This window comes from Rhinolophus sinicus, chromosome 17, assembly GCF_057876585.1.
Source record: "Rhinolophus sinicus isolate RSI-liver-muscle chromosome 17, RSI-T2T, whole genome shotgun sequence".
NCBI classification, from domain to species: domain Eukaryota; kingdom Metazoa; phylum Chordata; class Mammalia; order Chiroptera; family Rhinolophidae; genus Rhinolophus; species Rhinolophus sinicus.
Window position 1 is genome coordinate 45,696,448 of NC_142517.1, and position 21,426 is coordinate 45,717,873.

The 21,426-nt window shown below is 37.8% G+C and overlaps 2 protein-coding genes across 9 annotated transcripts in view; one reads left to right on the top strand and one right to left on the bottom strand.

The window, feature by feature from the left end:
- Positions 1-1,280, top strand: part of FXR1 (FMR1 autosomal homolog 1) — a 55,139-nt gene extending 53,859 nt beyond the window's left edge. For all 7 annotated transcript variants that reach the window (XM_019737337.3, XM_019737338.3, XM_019737341.3 and 4 more), the window contains one exon: positions 234-1,280. In XM_019737337.3, coding sequence (XP_019592896.1) covers positions 234-404 — 171 coding nt within the window. In that variant the 3' untranslated portion in view covers positions 405-1,280. The remainder of the gene's footprint in view (positions 1-233) is intronic.
- A 6,969-nt stretch (positions 1,281-8,249) lies between these two features.
- On the bottom strand, positions 8,250-13,055 carry DNAJC19 (DnaJ heat shock protein family (Hsp40) member C19). 2 transcript variants are annotated; one of them, XM_019737343.3, is made up of 6 exons: positions 12,866-13,055; positions 12,012-12,063; positions 11,864-11,937; positions 10,780-10,859; positions 10,169-10,239; positions 8,250-8,874 (listed from the first exon to the last, which is right to left on the bottom strand). In XM_019737343.3, exons 1-6 carry the CDS (start codon positions 12,866-12,868, stop codon positions 8,804-8,806), a joined length of 351 nt encoding a protein of 116 aa, XP_019592902.1. In that variant the 5' UTR covers positions 12,869-13,055; the 3' UTR covers positions 8,250-8,803. The 2 variants fall into 2 exon arrangements, with proteins under 2 accessions (XP_019592902.1, XP_019592903.1); XM_019737344.3 differs by lacking the exon at positions 12,012-12,063 and having other exon boundaries at positions 12,866-13,053.
- Between the last annotated feature and the right edge of the window lie 8,371 nt (positions 13,056-21,426).

The window sequence follows — 21,426 nt, forward strand, 5'->3', positions numbered from 1 at the left end:
AGATTCTTCCTGTGGTTTAGGCACTGCTAGTTACTAGAGACTATTGAAAGACCCAAAGAAGTGGAGTACATTGATATTTATTTTGAATTTTAAGAATATTTGTATTATTTGAGCCATTGTGGTACATGAAACTAAAATTATTTATTAGCTAATTAATGTTTACGTAGCTATTTTCCTCCTCAGCTGTAGATTTCATTTATAAAGAAGTTGAAAAAGTTGTCTCCCTTTGGCAGGCAAAAGATGTGATTGAAGAGCATGGTCCTTCAGAAAAGGCAATAAATGGCCCAACTAGTGCTTCTGGCGATGAAATTTCTAAGCTACAGCGTACTCCAGGAGAAGAAAAGATTAATACCTTAAAAGAAGAAAACACTCAAGAAGCAGCAGTCCTGAATGGTGTTTCATAAACTGAAGAAGTTCCTAGTTTACAGTTCTTTTACATTACATTTTACAATAGTGCTTGTACAAGCTTGCCAAAGATAGAATATGGATCGCCAGTCTTTACATCGCACTTTCAGTTCCTCCATTTGGAATTCAGAAAGGGGAGGGATCCTGAAGAAATCATATGTTAAACATACTTTGACACCTACTGTGTTATAAAATATATCATCAGATGTGCCTTGAGAATAGTATATGTAACATTAAAAAAGTTGCTGGCTATAGGAAATGTTATTTTGTTTTCAAAATATGGCAGAGATGGGGGGAGGTGGGTGGGGTGGGATCCCTGAGGTAATATTCTTTATGAAAGCATTAGCTGCTTTTGTTACATTTTTAATAATATGCAACCACTTCTTCACCTGAGGAAAACTAGAGTGAAATGCAGTCTAAAATATTTTGCACTGAATTGTAATTTCTTCATTAGTTTAGTCTGGAAACTGGTCTGTTTTAATGTGTTTTTAAAATGCTGTATGTAGAGGAAAATCTGCAGACCACTGGAATACATTTGTTAAAACTCTCATCTGCAGGGACACTGGGTGATATTGGCAGTGACTGTTCTACATTGAGGCTTTGTTTGGTTTATTTATTAAAGTGTACAGTATTTAAAAATCAAACATAGCTTTAGTTAAAACACTAAGCTGAATTAGTCATGTCCATTCAGACATAATCTGAACTACTGAAAAGATCAATTTCCAGAAAGTTTATTCTGTACAAACTACATGTTAGTCTTCAGTAGAGTATACTTTTCCTTTTCTTACTTTTTTTCTTTTTTCTTTTTTCGATTTTGGTTGTTTGATGTGCAATATGTTTTTGTATGCAGGTAGTAAATAAACTTTGATCTTCCAGTTGCTGATTTTTAACTTTCTACTTTTTATACCAACTGTTGCAAAGTAGTTGGAGCTACTTAGAGGCCTAGAATAGTATCCTGATTGCTTTTTAAAAAGCATTTATACTTACTCATAAGTAGTACTAAACTATTGGTCAATCATTTTGTAATGAATCTGAAATCTTAGCACTTAAAATTTAGTCTGTTAGAATGACTTAGGGAATTGATCATACATTTGATATTAAGAAAGTCTTTGTAACAAAATTTTAATCAAAGGCAACTTTTGGAAGGCAGTGGAGTAAAATCTAGAATTTTACTCTTGCCTTTGATTGTTTATTAAAATTTTTTATTAGGAAGTATGAGCAATTTTTAAATATGGAATCGGCTAGTGATTGGCTTTTCGATTCTCCAGGAAATAATTGTAAAGGTTCTCACAGTAATGATTGTACTTTTTGTATATATTTTAGCCAGATGGCTTTATTTTAGGAAGCTAGTTTCAGTTTTCTAAAAAGTAACAATAATATAATTTATGCAGCTAATTGTGAGGTTATATAAAATAACTGGCTTTATGAGGGTTTGGCTCCACAGTATTGTATAGACCAATGAGCAAGAGAAAGACAGCCCTTTCTGTCATTTGGCGTCTTAGTGTTTTTTTATGTGCATAATTTGTGTTAATTTATGTGCATAAAATGTTAATTGATTTTAATTTATAATGACAGAAGGAAAACTCAGGGTATAGTAAAAAATATAGTAATTGCCAGGTCAGTGTACATAACCCTAGCCCTCAAATTTATTATTGCTGAGGTTAATATGTGATGGTATTAAATGCTTGTGCGTAAAACCCTAATAGAATTCTTAAGTAAGCTGTGTTGTGAAAGTACATTACTTGCACTTTGAGTAACAATATCAAGTAATTTCATATTCTGATTTTTTAAAATTTACCCACAAACGTATTTTTATCCATCAAAGTTAGAAACAAGTAAAATAGTTGGCCTTTTTATTCTTAGTTCTTTTCACTAATAGGTTTACAGATTATAAGGTACGAGAATTAATGTTCATTACTCCCAAAATTTGTGAATATGGTATAAAGAAAAATATTTTTTTTCCACGTAGAACAGATTCACTAAACTCCTTCCATAAACATTGTTTCAATGAGAAAGACAATTCTTAAAAAGTGGGTGTAGCCCAAGCAGTTCATTAGACTAGAATAACCATATTCTAGGAAATAAGTATTAAGATTTCATTATTTACAAATGACTAAACCCAATGTTCTATCCTTTAAAGAAATATAGGCTCTTTTGGGAGTAAATAGCACATGCTCAGATTCAGAAGTGAAAAGCCCACTCCCCAAAGATAATCGATGGTTCGGGTAACCTTCCAAACTTACTCTGAGGGATGCATCTTCACTTTTATATTAGTTAGATGTTACTATGGGAGAACTTACCAGTACACATTAAACAAAGACACTCAAATCTAAAGGTCTTGTGCAACTCAAATATTGTGTCAGCATACATACGGTGAGATCATATATTAATCTGAACTAAATCATGGAATAGAAGTTGAGGTTGCCTTGGGGCAAAAGAGATCTGCTTTTCCTGAAACTTGGAAAGCCTTGAATTCTTGGATTTGGCATCACTTTTTAAGCTTTCATTGGGCCTAAAACGGGTGAGTCACCATTGGTAAAATTATAGTAGGGATACAGAGAAATCTTAAGTAGTTAGGTATTTTTATATGGAGTAACATCAAACTGGTGAGTTCATGAAAACAGACGTTGCTTAGGACAAGGCTGAGGGAAGTTGCTGAAATGTAACTTTTTAAAAAGAAAGTACAGGTATATGTAGGCAAGCAAAATAAGGAAGCACTAAGTTAGTGAGGCAAAAGTAGCTGGTGTTTTGCTCCTGTATTCTGGATCTCCATTCTGTGGCTGAGATCCATTGCCTTCATGTCAGTAGTATTTTTGTAGCTGAGTGTAGTGTTTAACCTGAGAAGGGAAGGGTCTGTTGCAAAGTTGGCATGTTAGTTAACTGAATGTTGCAGTTAGATTGGGAAATAGTACTATTTGTGTCCTCTACAAATAGATTTATACTTTTTTGAAGTTGAAACCAACTAGATATTCACATAGGCTGTGCCTACAATGAACTCAATCTACTAAGGACAGATGAATGGAAAACGGGCTATAATGCAGTAAGTCCTATGTCAGATGATTGGTTATTGGAAATGAGAGTAAAAGAAAATTACTTTTACACTTGGATTTTTTTAGAAGGCTTCAGGGAACTTGGATTTGAACTGGATCTATGGGTTTGGCAAAATTACTAAAGGCCAAAAAAGGATGCTTGTAAAGTCCCAATCTTACTATCTTCACTATTATGGTTTGACTCCGCTATACCATTTTATAAGGATATCTGGTATAGTGTATTGGCTGTGTGCTTGAATGCACAGTAGTCACTTAGAACCCATGATTAACATTTGGGTGTTAAGAACTGTTGCAATAAATCAGTAATTGCAATTTGCTGTAAACCTTTGGCAAGTGATGATAATTGGAAACTGCACTCAACTACTGGTTGAAAATAAGTCAATTATGTTGAACTATAGGAGATTGCCAATAGTTGACCATTTTTGATCCACAAAAATGGCAATTTCCTATGGTTCAACTTGACACGTTTTTTAAGTACATTTTTAAGTATAATAATTTACTCTAGAAATCCAGGTCGAGGGTCTAATCCAGAAAACCCCGAACTACAACTACTGGATGAGGGAGGTACATATAATAAGGAAATACAAATTTTTTTAAAAGGGTTTTATCAGTGGATCACTCAAGTCAGATTTATCTGTTACTGTTTCATGTACTAAAGTGCGTAATAATGCTCCTGGGTAAACTATAATGCAGCTTTTTACAAAAAAGACATCAGTCTGTTTGCTGGCCTATTTGAGAATTTGAAAAGATGTTATAGGTGTAAGTACAGAATTGGGAGTTACTATCTTCCGACTTTTTCTGTATTCCATTTCATCTCAAGAGGTCTGGACTCTGATCTAAAGACCTTTCCAATATTAATGTAACTTGAGTCTATTTGTACATGGGACCCTGGGTAACAACCATATTCCCATGTACTCTCAACAGTTAGTATGTGAATTAAAATGTTTTATATATGTATCCGTCCCAGATATTTCCACCTGTGCCATATGCAGTCTAAAGGATATCAAAAGCAAGGGCAAAATTATTTTTTACTGACATTCTCAGTTTTGAAGCCCCATTATTTGTGTTTCAGGGATTGGTATGTATTCAGGGGCGGGGGATTTAGAGATATTTTCTGAATGTTTTGTACCCTTTTTACTTTATTGTCAAATGTAACTGCTCATTTTCTAATTTAGAGACTTTATTACAAAAAATTTCCCATAGTTTTTCTACATGACTCATTTTATACTTAATTGTTGCAGTTCCAGTTTTCAACTTGCTGTTCGCAGGTTGTAAAGAAAAAAAGTCACTTCAATATTATTATTTGAAATCCCATTAATTGAAACTACTAAGGTAACAAACAGCAAGTGTTAACATGCACCAGATTATACCTTAACACTAGATAAGTCTTCCTCACTGGGTCAGGTAACACTGGAAAGAAGCTCTTCCTGTATCTTGTTGCTAAGGCAACAGTTGGTTCCAAGCAGATACTACAGCACTCTGAACAATGTCAACACAAAGCAGAGCTTATGTCATTTTCCTGGTACTCAAGGTTATCCTCAATCCAGGATTCTTTATATATAACCAAAAAACTAGCATTCTAGTTAGTGTTTTTCACTTTACCTCAGATTTACAGATTTTTTCCTTGTATTTTGTCCTTTGAAGTTTTTGAGCCAGTTTCTAAATTTTCATTGGAATTAACGTGCTTGATGGGGGATAATTTATGCTCAGTAAAATGTGATCTCCCTGCACACTTCGGAACTGCACCAAACAACTTACAGGTCATTATCAACAGATGTCTTAAATCCTCATTGAAACTATAACTACTGAGTTATAGTTTCAATGAGGATTTAAGACATCTGTTCCAGCCTGAGGTTTTGAAATTTAAGACTTAACTCCAAACGAAGCATTCTGCCTCGTTTCTTTAAAATACTTTTGGTGCAAGATTTTAAGGTAGGGCATACGTTTTCATTATGTTGCATATAGTATACTGAATGATGGTATTCCCATAATTTTTTGCTTAAAATTCTTTTAAGGGTGGGAAAAGATTTAACTTCAAGGACCACTTATTATTGGTCAAACCAGCACTTTCACCAAACTAGCAAAGTCGCCAGTTTTTATAAGCAGTGAGGACTCAAGCAACAATGTCAACCCAGAGGTTGGGTTTCATCAAACCAGCAAAGCAGTTTTTATAAAGCAGTGTATGACTCATCTAACGTCAACCCAGAGGCCCAGTGAAGGCAAAGGGGCTAGGTATGGAAATTAAACCCCCAGTATGCCAGATCTAATATTAAGGCTATGGGTGGGAACTCCCCCCCCCCCCCAAAAGGAAGACTAATATATAGAGAACCAAATTATAAACAAATATAATAAATTGGAGAAGATGCCTAGGGCTTACAGTTTCACTAGCTGTGTAACCTCAAATGATTTGCTCTGGCTTTGATTCCCTGTCCATAAACAATTTTCAAGTTGGCCATTATTTTTCCTTCTAACAGATGAAGCAGAGCCCTAAGCACAGATAGATAGCTTGCTCCAAGTTGCCTGGCTATTGCAAGAAGTTTGACTTGAAACCAGCATCTCCTATTCCCTAGTGTTGTGTTCAACAATACTTCTCTCCCCTTTTCAAAGTATCTGTAAGCACCAGCTGACAAAAAGGCCCCAAGCTAGGTATGTAACGACAAGTACTAGACTGCAGTACAACCAAGGAAAACATCTGGGTTATCAGATTTGTGAAAGGAACCACAATGCAGAGGTTAACAGCACAGAACTTGGGTTTGAGAAAGATCAGCCTTGTCACCTAGCATGCTGCTTAGGGCAAGTTACTTAACCTCACTCAACTTCAGTTCCCTTGTAAAATGTACTGAATAATAATAGCTACTATTGAGATACAGTAGGTCCTCAATTAACATTTTGTTCAATGTCATTACATTATAATGATGAGATGCTTCAGGAACTCAGCTCTTGTTTATATCAATAGCCAATGGTAAAACTGGTTTTGTTATATGTAGTTTCACTTAAAGTTGCAAAACCTGAAGATGTTAAGTGAGGACTTACTGTACAGGAAAAATGCTTAACAATGTTGGCACACTGTAAGTAGTTAATAAATGTTAACATTAGACATCAAGTATTTTGTTTGAAAACACCATGAAAAAGATATTTTTTTACAGATAATAACTTGCATCAGTTACCCACTAAAGCCCTCACATAGATGACCTTTTTCACCAAGAAAAATGGTAGGTTTGCCTAATAGCCATCAATGAAATATGGATTCTTCTACTTGAAAAAGGTAAGCCTAGAGGAAACAAAACTGATTGCTGTCAAAGAAAAATCTATTTCGTTTAATACTACAGTGATTTCCATTGTCTTAATACTTCTCTTAAAACAGGTATGCTATTTACATTAAACACTCAAAAGTATTTACACCCACTACATGAAGTTTCCCTTTATCCAGTTAATGCTTGGTTGCCTATCAGCATAACACTTTATATTTGTCTTTGAAGCTCAGTTTTGCTTTTAAGTTTTAATTGATACTATCATCTTTTTAATTACAGCTCTTGTTCATAGAAACATTTTATTAATCCAAAGGACTGAAATAAAAGGTCACAAAGCCAAAATACAGTTGGTCCTCATTATTAGATTCCTTATTTGCAAATTCACCTCCTCACTGAAATTTATTTGTAACCCCTAAATTAACACTTGTGGTGCTTTCTTGGTCATTTGTGGACATGCAGAGTAGTAAAAAATTTTGAGTCATATGATGCCCACAGAGTGATGCTCTGCTTTGTTTTCATACTGTAAATGTAAACAAGTATCCTTTCATGATCCATTTAGTGCCAAGTTTTTCAATTTTTGTGGTTTTTACTGGTGATTTCCCTGTTTAAGATGACCCCCAGCCTTAGTGAAGTGCTGCCTAATGTTCCCAAACTCAAGAAGACTGTAATGTTCGGGCATGAGTTAGTGATGTTGGCTGAGTTCAATGTTGAGGAATCAACACTATATATCAAATAAGGGTTCTTTAAACAGAAATACATATAATACATGACTATATACTGATTGGCTTACAAAAATGTTGACTCATATAAAGCTGTATTTCCCCTAGGAACAATGGTTCACTGGCTGCTGAGTGTTCTCAGTGACTTTATAAAACTACTACTTCGAATAACAAAAAGCAACTGTATCTTTATACTCCCTTTCCCCTGGAAATAACTAAAGATTGATCCTACACAAAAGTCATGGCTACTTTACGGCTCATCACATTCTAAACCTTAACAAATGGGCTTGACCAAATTTTAAACAAGGAAACAGGAATGGAAATCAACAGCAGATAGAACCCAACTTTGAAATACCCCCAACCACATTCCAACACTAAATATGACCACCACCATTATTCTGACCTCGAAGGTCTCTGTGTTCTCTGTTAATAACTAAGAACTTGAATAAAGTTTAGATGATAGGTACATAGTATAATCATCTTAAAGCTAAAACACAGTAAGTACTCCTGCTGGAGACCACAGACTAGCTATTTACCATGGGTATTTTATACAAGTCCTTTGGTTAAGATCCTTACATAGTTTATGTTAGACCAATAGTAAGCCACTGTCCCCCTAAGTGTCATTCAAATATATCAATGTATAAATTCTCAGAGTTCAAGCTAAAGTTTTTGATAACTAAGGGCATTTCAGTTTGTGTTTAAGCTAGGTCATAACAAATGTAAAACTTTTGATTATGTAATAAAAATTTATAAATGGTCAGTTTCTTTCAGGAGCTAGCTGGATACAATATAAATACTTTCTTGATTAAAAACAAGACCTGTACTCAGATCTTTTATCAGTTTTAATGTATGAAACCTGAATTTTGTCGGTGATATATACATAACCTAGATCAATTTTCTTGTGGCAAAGTTGTGGCTCAATTCACTTTTAAGTTCAGTGTTCCAAGCAGCTGGGTCAGTTCTCTGTAGCTTGACAGTCTTTCCTCCCAACAAGATGAGTCCCTACTATATATCCTGTGCTAATTCATTCCATCATATTCATCACATTGTAGTTAATGACCAGTTGATCAGTTTCCCACCCCAAAGACTGGCATGTTTACTTTGTCTTGAAGTAGGTACTAAATTACTTGCTAAATGAGTAATGAACAGTATTTCTGTTCAAATGGTTATGTATGTATCCATAATTATTGAGTGTTAATCTCCAAATATTCTATAATCTTATTTAAAATCCTCAAAGTTAAAACAAGAAACTTATACCAAGGCTTTTAGTTTGTGCTGAATCATTTTTAAAATTTGTAGCTTTGAGGCATTTTATTATAAAAATCCTGTACTCATACACATAAACTAATAAGAACTTAAAATTCATCATACATTTACTTCATTTTTTAGCTTGACCTTCTAGTAAATCTTTAGCTTCATTGATTTTGGCCGCTATATAAGGAGATCCTCCTACAGGAAGAAAGAAAAAAGGAATAGTTATAATATGGATTCTCAATTTATGCTTGGTGAAAAGCTATTATCTTGTTTCAAGGATCCCTGTGCTAATCTGAGGTGAAATTAGCAGCAATAGTATTCCAGTTTTTAAAAATAAACAATACTGCAACTGGTTAACCAAATATATGACCATATATTTGACTGATGGGAAGTGAGGTAATTCTGAGGGAGATTTCCACAAAAATGGCACCTTTTAAAAAAGCTTTAACTGATGTCAGGAATAGGATTTTTTTTAAAAAACCAGACTTACATAAGTGAAATACTGTAAGTTATCTATGATAATTACAAGTCATAAGTGAATATCAATTTATTGTAGTGTGTTATTTAGAAACCATGATATTGTCAGAGGCTTCTGAGCTTTGTTGGGAAGACCCCACTTTGCTTTAGATCCTTTTTCTGCCCTTCATAGTTTTTCTCTTCCTGTTATTAATTGTCCCTTCACAGTGTCATCTACAGCTGCTTTCCTACCAGTCTTGGAGCAGTGATTCTCAAAGTGGTTCTCAGACCAGCATCAGTCATATTAGTGAAATGAAAATTTAAGGGCTCCATCCTATACTTGAATCAGAAGCCCTCCAGTTAATAAAAGCTAAATTTCACAAAAGATGCTATGCAGTCAGACAGTAAACAAGTACAACCCTGTTTAATCTCAAAACCCTCTTTCTTAATGAAAAGACTTTTAATAAAAGTAAAAGTATTTGAGCACTGGAACATGGATTTTATGGTCTATATTTTGGTATTTCACAGAATTATTTCCTGTCAACACACTAAGGCTGCTTAGAAGCGTATCAGAAACTAATAAATACATCCTGTAGGTTTCTAACTAGGTAACCTCTAGTTCAAAAGTCTAAATGAATAGGAAAATAATTTCATTTTTAGTTTCATTAAATTAAGTCGAACATTTCCTTTAGAATGTAGACCAAACTTCAATCCCCCCACCAAAGAGTAGGATTAGCAGTATTTGACTATTAGAAATAAAATTTTTATCACAATTGTAGATCTCAAAACATTGTTAATGCTTATGACTACTTCTAAATTATAGTACTTATTAGATACCTGCTCATTATTCTATAAACTTTTCACTCAATTCTTTTAAGACACCAAAAACAACAAATGGATCCAGGCTGGGAGACAGTGTTCACACACAGATTTAGGCATTTTCCTTACTATAGCCAAAAATTAGATACAAAATTATTCTATTAATAACAATTACAGTCACTTCAACAACATGTATAACGAGTTTACTACTTACCCTTGTCTGGGTGATTTAAAAGCATAATTCGTCGATGAGCATCTCTTATTTTTCCTTTATTGGCAGTAGGGCTAATTTTAAAAGGAAAAGGTATTGTTTACTTCAAACTACTACTTGATCACAGAAAAAAAAATTGTACATAAAGGCCAGTTAAAGATGTGAAACTGGAGTAAGTCAACACAACAGGAAAAGCTGTTTAGAAACTTTCCCTAACATACAAGGAAGATGAATACTCTGAATCAGAACTAAACAGCTCCTTAGAAAAATAAAGAATTTTCAAACAAAATTTAATTGAAGTTGATAATATTCATTACAACAGTCCTTTTATTGAAAAGGAAAATATGTTTAAGTATTTGGAAATTACAGAATTTCCCCACTAAAAATGTTAGTTACACAAACATTGAGTACTGTGCTTATCTGTCACAAGTCTATCAATGAATTAAAAAGTGCTTCTGTGCCAATGTGCCTTCTCATTGGACTTTTGTAGGGAGAGTTTCAATGTTAAAAATGTACATAATACAAATAACTCCCTCCTAATGAAAGGTCTTTCTTACATTTGCTGATAGCTCTAGAGTTGTAGAAAATACTAAAAATATTAGAAATTATTTTACCTCACACCTAATATTAATGCTGCTTCTCGTTTTGTCATTTTGGGTTCAAACCCACCTCTGTAATAGCCACCACTGAAGGCCTGAAAGAGGAAATGCATTAAAAAGAAAAGATTAGAATAAGCTGCAAGTTGCTAAAAAATGTAAGTGTTCACAGAACTAGCAGAAAAACTAAGTCATTTCACACAACTTTAAGTGTAATTCCCATGGCATTTTACCTTTATAAGTGCAACAAATATTTTAATCGTTATATCAGCTTTTTTTCCCTAAAAAACCTAAACTGTTTTGAAAATACAAAAGAACAGTACCTAAAGCTAGTTTTTCTGGGAGTGAAGGGAAGATTATTCCAGGTTAGCCGTGTTCTACATAAAAATTTGATCTCCTAGTATGACTACATGTTGTAGAACAAGAAGTGCCTAAAAAGATTTAGGGGTCATTTGAAACAAGTGGTTCATGGGGGTTTAAGGCAACTACTAAAACAAGACTGATATATAAGGGCAAAATCAGGCTATTAGATCTTCTGTCTTGTCATGTCAGAAATCATACTGGTAAAGCCTACCATCCTGTTTTGTCACATTCAATCACAACAAAATAAACAGCAGGCTGTCACAGCCATATTCATTCTGAACGGTGACCACAGAAGGTCTGAACATCACATCCAGTCACACTCTATAGCCTAATTAACTGCAGTGCTACCTAAGTGTCATGTTAGCGAGTGCCAGGGCTAAGAATGGATCACTTCAGATCCTTAGATCCCTCTGTGCCTGTGATGCACGGTAGATGAGGGTGTGGGGGACAAGAATGTTGACAATGCTTAACAGTATGTGAACAATAAAGTGATACTAACTTTCCTAATCCTCGATTTGTTAACATCTCTACCCCAATTGTGTAGCACATAACGTGACTTTAGGGTAGCACTACTGCCAAGTTCAGAACTTCTAAACCCTCCTTGTGGAAAGCAAGAGAAGGGGCCCAAAGCAATCACTTAGAACTTAATGGATATTTGGAAATTTACCCTCTTCAACTGTAGTTATAAGCTTCATATATAACCAGCAAAGAATTAGCAAAAATGATTAGTAAGTCTTACAGATTTTGGTAGACTTTGAAAAACTTGTTTTACTTGAGGCTCCACATGCTTCATGGCTTGCAAAACGTAACGACCTAAAAACATAAACAAGATAATAATTAAACAATTCCCAACGTCCTCTAATTCCACCTCCAAACCACAAACCAACCTGCAAATCCTGCAGCAGCAATGGTCAGTCCAACTGCTACCACTGTGCTGGCCTGGTAAGGGGAAGCAGAGTGAACATTAACTTCAATAATTCCCAACCTTCCCTATCACACCCATTCTCCCATCCCAACTCCTACCAAGTTTTATTTTAACGGAAGAAACAACTTTTTGAGTGAAAATATTCTGCGCAATGATCCTTTAAAACGACTGCAACTTTAATATCCAATGCATTGTAAAGGTACCGGAATTTCACTATGGAAGAAAAGGATGATTTCCCTCCGTTTGAAAAAAACCTCTCTAGCCTCGGAGCAAATGAAGTTACATTCAAGTTCAATCCAAGTAAGGGAAAGTTTCTGCGGGAGAAGGAACTGTTTACAGAGGGTTCCTGTAAAAGCCTGATACCGCATTTCAACGTGAAACGTGGGCTTAGCTAGGAAAGTAGTTATTCGTAGCACCTTCGGCACTGTCCCGCCTCACGATTACAAAACATGAGAGAAGCACAAATACGTTTCAAGAATCAAGAAGAGATGTGTCAGCAAGAGCCAAAGGGACGGGCAGAGCAAAGTACAGAATGTACGGCGAGGATGTGTTGGGGGAAAGTAGTTACACTCTCATGCGCTTCCACTCATGTGCGAGCGCCGCGGACGGCGGCCCGGGGGCTGGAGCCGCCTGCAGAAAGGCTGTGGAAGAACGCGAAGGCCCGAGACGGGTGAGCCAACAGCTTTGTGTCCCGGAGTGTGGCTCTCCGAGGCCCGACAGCCCCGGCCGAGTCACCCGAGGGAGACAGCCGAGGCCGTGAGCTGAGGCGGAAGCTTGGGCCTGAGTCTGTCCCCGGACACCGCACGCCGCACTCACCATGGCTCCGGCTCGGCTCCCCTGCCTCCACGGAGAGCGCGGTGCATCCCAGCCAAAAGGCCGCAGCCACCCACTCCACGCCTTTACCAGAGAGCGACGCGGACACTGCTAGCAGGGACAGACCGTCCGGACGCGGGCGCCCCAAGAAGCACGGCAGTGGCGGCCGCAGTCTAGGCCGGAAAATTGTCGTAAAAGGGGACAGCCGAGCGGGAGGGGAAGGTCGCTCAGGCAGTGGGCAGATGGAGAATACGACTTCGGATTGGTTGCTGGGTGGGAAGGTCGCCTCCTTACGGGGCTCCAAGGTGGGGCTTGTCAGTGTTTCGCCATTTGCTCCTGAGACTAGGGTATTTGGGAATTCCCTCAGGGAAGGATGTTGGTACGCAAGAGCGTGAGGAAATACTGTGCAGCCTTACTCAGAACCTCCATTTGCCATTTATTTTGTTTATAATTGTCAAGGGTAATGATATCCTTAAATATGCCGTAACAGTTCCACCATGAAGCCAAATAAATATGTAGCAACCCAGTATAGCAAATGTGAAGCTGTTTCAGAAAAACAAACGGACAAACCACATTGTGTTTCAGGGGTTTGTCGGTAACGTTCTTTTATTTGAAAGAATTTTATTTAAATATGTGACTGGACAGGACCTTGTGTGAATGTTTGGGGTTTTGTTTTATAGAATGGAATTAACACTTCAAAGACAGTTAATACTCTGATCATGGGATTTCACAATCCACACAACTAAAAAATGCTGTTTACAATTTCTCCACCTGTCCTAAAATAAAAAGTAGGATTTGGTTTTGCCCTTACTTAAATGCTTGAGAAGATAAAAGTAACGGAGAGAATAATGGAAGTTTTACAATGCAATGTTTGGATGAGCAAAATAAGTTTGGCATTTCTTCCCACTTAGGCCTTACATAGTGTTAGAAATATGTTTACATTGCAATGAAATTTTGCTTTGATGAGCTGATTGGTTATTAGACAAATATATAAATTTGTTGGCTTTGTTTTCTTCATCTATAAAAAGATTCTGCATTTGTATTTCCAAGAGCTCTTCTTATCCTGAGATTTTTATTTTTTATTTTTATTGGGGAATATTGGGGAAGAGTGTGTTTTTCCAGGACCCATCAGCTCCAAGTCAAGTCGTCGTTTTCAGTCTAGTTGTGGAGGGCGCAGCTCACTGGCCCATGTGGGAATCCAACCGGGGCCCTGGGTGTTATGAGCACCCGCGCTCTAACCAACTGAGCCAACCTGCCACCTGACCCTGAGATTTTTGTAATGTAATTTAATGTCAACAAATGATCCAACACTAAGACACTAATTTTAATTTAAGTGTACATCTTCCTTTTCTCTTTTTTTTTGGCTTCTCTCTTAGCTAGCTTTTACCCAACAACTATAAAAGAAATACATGAAGCATACGACCTTGGACCAAATTGACCAGAAACAAGCTTGACTGCTGCCTGAAAAAACTTACTATTATGTATTTTTTTTGGTATGTACCAGCTATGGCATATGCAGCTTGCTTAAGGAACAGGTTACCATACAGAAGCCCAGCCCCAGGAAACCAGAGATGGACAATGCAGGGAGACACTTGAAGTGGAGGTAGCTCTCTTTTTGGAGGCAAATCACATTAGGTGTATAACCTGGCTCTATCACTAACCAGTTGTATGACTTTGGACAAGTTATTTCTGACTCTCAGTTTTTTCATTTGTAAAACAAGGGTAATGATGACTACCTTGCCGAATTTTTGTGAGATTATGCACATGGTGTGCTCTGCTCTGCACATAATTATCACTCGGTGTGTGGCTATTATTTTTATGAGGGAAGTCAGTACAAATTGGTGTGCAGAGGCCTTCCCAATTCTCATGACGCCTCACTCATGGATATAAATCTGGTATTCCATTCCCTACCCACTAAGAGCATGGAGAGAACCTTTAAAAGTAACCTTTTTAAATGTCCATTGACTGATTGATGAATGGATAAACAATCATTCCTTGCTGCTTCTAGTTTCTGGTGACTGTCAGCATTCCTTGATTTGTGACTACATCACTTCAATCTTCAAGGAAGGTCAGTATCTTGAAATCTCTCTCTATTCTGTCTTCACATTGCCTTTCCCCTCTGTGTGTAGAGTCTCCTCTGCCTCTCTCTTAAAGGATATATACATATAATTGCCTTTAGGGCCCAAACCTATAATTCAGGATAACCTCTCCATCTCAAGATCCATAGTTCAATCATAGATCCTTGATATAATAGCTGCAAAGACTTTGCCATAAGGTAATATTCACAGGTTTTAGGTTTTAGGACCTGATGTCTTTGGGGGCCATTATTTAGTCTACTATAGAGAGCAAAACGGGACTAGGAGGGACAAGAGAAAGGAATCAAGCATGTCTGCTAATTTTTCCTTTCAGATATGTTAATCAGGTAAGTCACTTCTTGGGAAGGAATAAGTGAAAGGTGAGAGGGCATAGCCAGAAGTGTTCTTGCTATTTCTTAAAAATTCATTAAGTTCATAGCACACTAACTGATCATGATCTGAATTTTGGAAAGCATCTCTCATAAAAATCCACACTCAGAAATATGCCAAGCAAATATGAGTTGTTTTTTTTTGTTTCCCTAAAAACGGTGTGTCAGACATTGTACTAAATGAATTATGTAGATTATTTCAATTCACTCCGTGACAGTAATATTTATTTACGTTTTGCATATGAGGATATTTTGTCAGATACACTTGTTTTCCCTTCCAGATCTCTTCTCTATTGTTTTCCATTCTGCTCTGTGTCCCAGACAAGCACAGATTAGGAGGCTGACCTTAAAAGACTGCATCGATGGCTTTCTTGTTGTTTGGCTTGGGGTTCATTTATGTCTGTGATCAGATCAGAAGGCAGGAGGAAAGTGAGTTCACAGTCTTCATTTCTCCAAATTCCTTCCTGGTGGTTTTCACTGAAGAATACAGTTCCTGGTGTGTGTGTGTGTGTGTGTGTGTGTGTGTGTGAGAGAGAGAGAGAGAGAGAGAGAGAGAGAGAGAGAGAGAGAGAGAGAGAGAGAGAGAGAGTATTCAGGTAATTTTGACCCCATTAGGTCGAAAAGTAGTAATGACTCCAATGGCCCTTGCTGCCTTGCTAGCCACAGGACACTTGACCGTCATTTGCTATTTTCCCTTAATCCTGTCCACACCTTTGTAAATAGTCCATTTATTAAATTCTCAGTTATTCCATCTGGGTATGCCATCTGTTTCCAGCATGGATGGTAACTATTATAAGAGGCTACTGCAATAATTCAAGTAGGAGATGATAGTAACAGTGGAAGTGAAAAAAAATGACTGGACTCCTGTTTATATTTTGAAGGAAGAGCTGATAGAATTTGCTGATGGATGAGATATAGTGTGTGAGAGAAAGAAAAGATTCAAGGGTGACTCCAAAACTGTAGGTTGAGCAACTGGAAGAATGGAACTGCCATTTAATAGAACTGGAAAGAATTTAGGAAGAGAAAGCTGGAAGTGGGAACTGTGTCATGTTAAGTTTGAAATAGATAGTTAAGGAGTGTTTTCAAGTAGGCATTTGGATATACATGTCTGGCATCAAGAGAAAGGTCTTGAGTGATCAGCATAGATGGTCTTTGAGGCCATGTAACAGGAGAAATCATCCACTGCATGAAGGAGAGAAAAAGAAGAGGAATAAGGACTGTGTTTAGGGCTCTTCCATATTTGGAACTTGGGGAGATGAGGAAAACCAGAAAATCAGACTGAAAAGAGGTGACCAGAAACCAGGTGAGTGTGGTATCCTAGAAGCCACATGAAGAAAGTTTTTGACGGAGGAACTGTGTAAAATGCTGCTAATAGTCAAATAAAAAGATAACTGAGAATTGACTATTGGAGATCATTGGTGGTATTTTTGAGAAGAGTTTCTGTGATGTGATGAGGACAGAACTCTGACTGGAGTGGTTGAGAGGAGCATGGGGACAGAGCCCCAGGAAGTAGTTTACAGGCTCTCAGCCTCACGTGGAGGAGTGCTGGCTCGGGTAGTGGATGGCCGTCAGCTGTGGCCAGTTAGCCAATTAGCCGCTAATATAACTGCTGCGGCTACGGAGGAGAGCCGAGGAGAGGAGGAGAGCCGAGGAGAGTAGAGGGGCAGAGTCGAGGGGAGTGGAGGAGAGTCGTCGGTCAGTTGGCAGAAAAACAGACAGCAGGTCGCACATCCAGTGAACCCAGCCTCCAGTGAGACCGTAGTGGTATGACTCCCCTACCTATGGCTCCGTGGGTGTTCCTTTTTGGCCTCACCATATCCTGCGTTCTTGTATGGGGAGCGGGAGCAGAGACCCCGCAGTCCTCCCTGCATGACAAGGAGAAAGAGTGAAAATATGGCCTTTCTCTTTCAAGAAATTTTGCTGAAAAGGGAATTAGAGAAATAGGGCAATGCCCAGAGGGCGAAGCAGTATAAGGGGAGTTTTTGTTTTTGTCTTTGTGGTTTCTTCTTCTTTCCCCTCCACTCCTCACTCAAGCATGTTCAAGCCATCGTTTCTCAGTCTAGTTGTGTAGGACACAGCTCCCTGGCCCATGCTGGTATTATGAGCCCCATGGCAGCTCACGTCAACTCCAACTGCTCATGGCAGCGCAGCTCCAGGGAGAGCCGTTTTTCACAATCTTATCTGTAGAGGGTGTAACTCACTGGTCAATGTAGGAATTGAACCCGGCCACCTCGGTGTTAGGAGCATGGTGCTCCAACTGCCTGAGCCACCGGGCTGGACACTGTTTTTGTTTTTTTAAGATGAAAGAAGTAAAAACATGTTTATCTGCTGTAGAAATGGTCTTATAGAGGGGGAAATTTGACAAAATCCAATGAATTATATGATTTAAGAATGAGAAGAAAATGTAGAGACCATTTTGCCCCCAATAGCTTTGTTTTATAAATGAGGAAACGGGGGCTTAGAATGGTTGACTGACTTTTCTAAAGCCCTGACCAACTCTAGTAATCGTTCAACCTTATTGTCTACTTTCCAGATGTGTATAATGTCAGGGTCCTAAGATGAGAAGGCCATGGAATTGCCTTTCCCTATATTTCCTTACCACTCTGTAGGAATTAGCTCAGATCTGGATTAATGTAGTCTAAATTTCTGACCAGCAGGTGTTTTAGCCCAGAGAATCTTTTGTAGGCAGCTGCTCACATAATGATATATGTAAAATTAAATGGCACTCAATATTTTCTTCCCTTGTTTATTCCACCCCTTTTTATCCTCTTCCTTCCCTTCTTTCCCCAATGAGCCTGCTATGACTGACAATCTACCACTGGGAATTTATCCTTTTGTCTCCTGTTTGGATATGAATATTTTTGCTAAGTGATCATACTGAGGTATGATCAACAGATTTGTCTATAAAGTGTTTTAAGAGATCCTTTTGGTGTTATAACTAGTTAAAGAAATACTTTAATTGGGGTGTGGAAAGGAAGGAAGAAAGAAGAGATTTAGAGCAAGAGGACTGAGGCCAGGCCTGGGTAGGAATCATATGAGGGCCTAGGGCAGTGGGAAGCAAAGGAGATGCTGAGAAACAGGGAAGGGAAGACCAGGTCCAGCTACTCTGGCTAGAGGTCCAGTCAGCCTCATCTGCATCTAAGTCAGGTGACCCCGCCCTACCCTGTGACTATTATAAAGTAATTTATAACTATTTCTCCTGTGATTTTTCTCTCCTTTTTCTTCAACTTGTTTCATTTTTTTCCCCCTCACTACATGTATTTTAGTCTGACTTGCTACTTTCTAATTACAACTGTTGTTCTTATTTAGTCTGGAGCATGTGAGTAGATGGCCAGTGAGTTTTGCAATGTGTTTGACCAGAGTAACAGCACCCAGGAGGCATATATTCCTGGATAAAGGCTCTGCTCTGTTCTCAGTATGTGAAGAAGGAAAACTGAGGCACTCAGGATTTCAGGGGAAACTTGGAAATTGGGTAGCTTAGGTGTCTTTTCCTAAGTAAGGATTTCCCAACCAACCCTGCATTTCATTCCATCTTTGCATGCCTTTTCACGTTGCTTTTCTGAGTCCTTTTCCCCCCACTTCCCTAGCCAGGATTCCACTTGTATGCAACAGCTTTATGCGTTTAATAAATCAAGCCCTCCCCGCTGAGCTGTCAGCGAATGAAAGTGACCAACAGAACAGTCTGTGTAAGTGCATCTTGTGCCTGGGCCAGACAGACAAGCACAATTATTTGATTGCTGGAGATTGCCACTAAATGAGAGTGAAATAGTGGGTCTGAGACTTGTTGGTGAATATTATTAATAATATAGTGTCATGCATTAATAACATAGTGTCATGAGAAACAAAGCTACACTGGAGGGTCTGTCTGAAGTCCCATTTTAAATCACATTTTCAGGGAGCTAGATGGTGAAGGAGATGAGAAGTAAAGCAAGGTGTATTTAAGCACTGTTGGGGAGTTTCAGTTTGACCTACACCGAGGTTAAGAGAAGACATACTGCTGTCATGACTTATTAGGTGGCCATAATGAAGCATGGGATTCATCCCTGGCTAATTGTCATAAAAATCATATCACTATAGGGCTGTACTGTGAAAAATCATCTTCACTCTCATCATTAGAGTCCTTGAAGACAGGCCATTGCAAAAACTCCATGAAATTCATTTTGGCAACTGTGATGTCCTCAGTTACTGCATAGTCAACTTCTTTAGCCCACACACCACAGACAACCCTTCCAGACTCCTCCACTTCTCCCTTCTTAAACCTCATAGTCCTGTGAAATGGGATTTGTCGCCATTGTTCTCCAGTTGTGGCCTCAAGTCCTCTGCTCCTGGCCTTTTTTTCAAGTCATTTTCTCCACTTCAAGTGCCTTTCTCCCTCCCCGTCTCTGTCCATCAGTTAAAGCCCAAGATCAAATGTGCCGGGTGAAGCCTTCTTTGTTTCTTAATCTGGAAAAGGTATATGCATACATTTTAAGTGAAGGAACCAATAGTAAAATTTTAGTCTTTGCAGGCCACATATAGTCTCTGTATTTTTCTTTGTTTTATCAAAATGTAAAAACTATCGTTAGTGCGTGGACCATTAAAAAAAAAGCCACAGAGTGAATTGAGCTCATGGGCCATACTTAGTCAATCCATGGTCTAAAGTGATCTCTCCTTTCTCTGAACTCCTGTACAATTTTGTTTGTGTTACACATGCCATTTATTACACCTAGCTTTGTATAGAAATTATTGGTATATAAGTATTTTCTGTATTGGACTGAAGATCCTTGAGAGTACAAATCATGTCTTATGTACTTTATTTACTTCCTACAGTGTCTATTATAACATCTGAACATAGAAAGTGCTCAAAGGATATTTGTAAAATGAATAAATTACTTATAATGTCTTTTAACTAGAACACAATTTATTTCCAAACTTTTCTAAGCCCTACCTATACCCCAACCCTGGACCCCTTAATAAGGCCACGTGTACTATAAATGCAGCTAGTAATTACACACAGAATATTGTTTTCATTGAGCTCTTATGTGTAAAGCTCTGAGAAAACATCGATAGACAACATAGAAACCTCAGCTCCTGTGGTGCTTGCAGTCTAGGCTGGGAAACATGATCTTAATATGAGCTTTTCTCCTGATATGTCTCAACTTCACTTTTCTATTTTTCAGATCATTGACTTAATAATAATATTTGTCACTTGGTTCGCCAGGGTACAAGAAATAATAAAAACTAAGCTGACACTTATTGTATGCCTTAGACAGTTATAGATATCGTTTTTAATATGCATAACCACATAAAGAATTTAATGAAGCAATTAACTGCATTTAGTTATTTTGTTGTCAATCTAGATAAACTGGTGATCACAGCTGTCACTTGACTAGATTGCAGGAGATAAACCAGTCAACTAGAGGCAATATCTTGATCAAAGCTAAATTAAGCAACATCGTTTAGAATAGGCGTATAGTGCTTAATAATTGGTGGTGGTTTCAAAAAGTAACTTAGCTAGTAAGTGAAGGAGTAGAGATTTAAGGTCTGTTTGAATCTTAAGCCTGATCTTTCCAATGTAATCAAAATAATGTTGGATCATGTTGAGTTTCATTGTGAGCACAGATTTGCATTAAAATGAACAACAGTGAAGCAAAAAAATAAAAATAAGAAACAAAAACAGTTACACATACAATTAGTTGAAAGAAATTAAGATATTTTATGGCAGTTGCTAAAGAAAATAGCCAAAGAGGGAGTAAGTTCTTAATAGTCAGAAGAATTTCCTTAAGATCCTCTTTCCTTGTTTTATCTTTTTTACTGTCTGCCTCGCACCATTGCCAGACAGAAAACTCTCCCAGTTCTCCACCAATGCCATTTGCTCATCTCTTTTTCCTCTTGTCATGAGTCCTCAATCTATTTCATTCCCCTCTCCCAGTTACTTTCTACCTGTTCAAGATTTCCCATTCCTTTGTATTCTCTTTCTCTACACTACACACTGTGGTAGGTCAGATTCTAAGATGGCCCCCAAGGTTCCCAGCTATTGGTGTGTGCTCCCTGTATGATTCTGTCCTCGTGGGTGTGGGCTGTACCTGTGAATATGGGCGGCGGGTTTGAGAGGGTAGTC

Bases quoted from the DNA above. Each gene is read 5' to 3' on its own strand.
- DNAJC19 (XM_019737343.3), bottom strand. The intron at 10,860-11,863 runs GTAAGACTTACT...TTCCTCTTTCAG, and splicing joins TTCAAAGTCTACCAAAATCT to GCCTTCAGTGGTGGCTATTA. The intron at 10,240-10,779 runs GTAAAATAATTT...TTTTAAAATTAG, and splicing joins GCATTAATATTAGGTGTGAG to CCCTACTGCCAATAAAGGAA.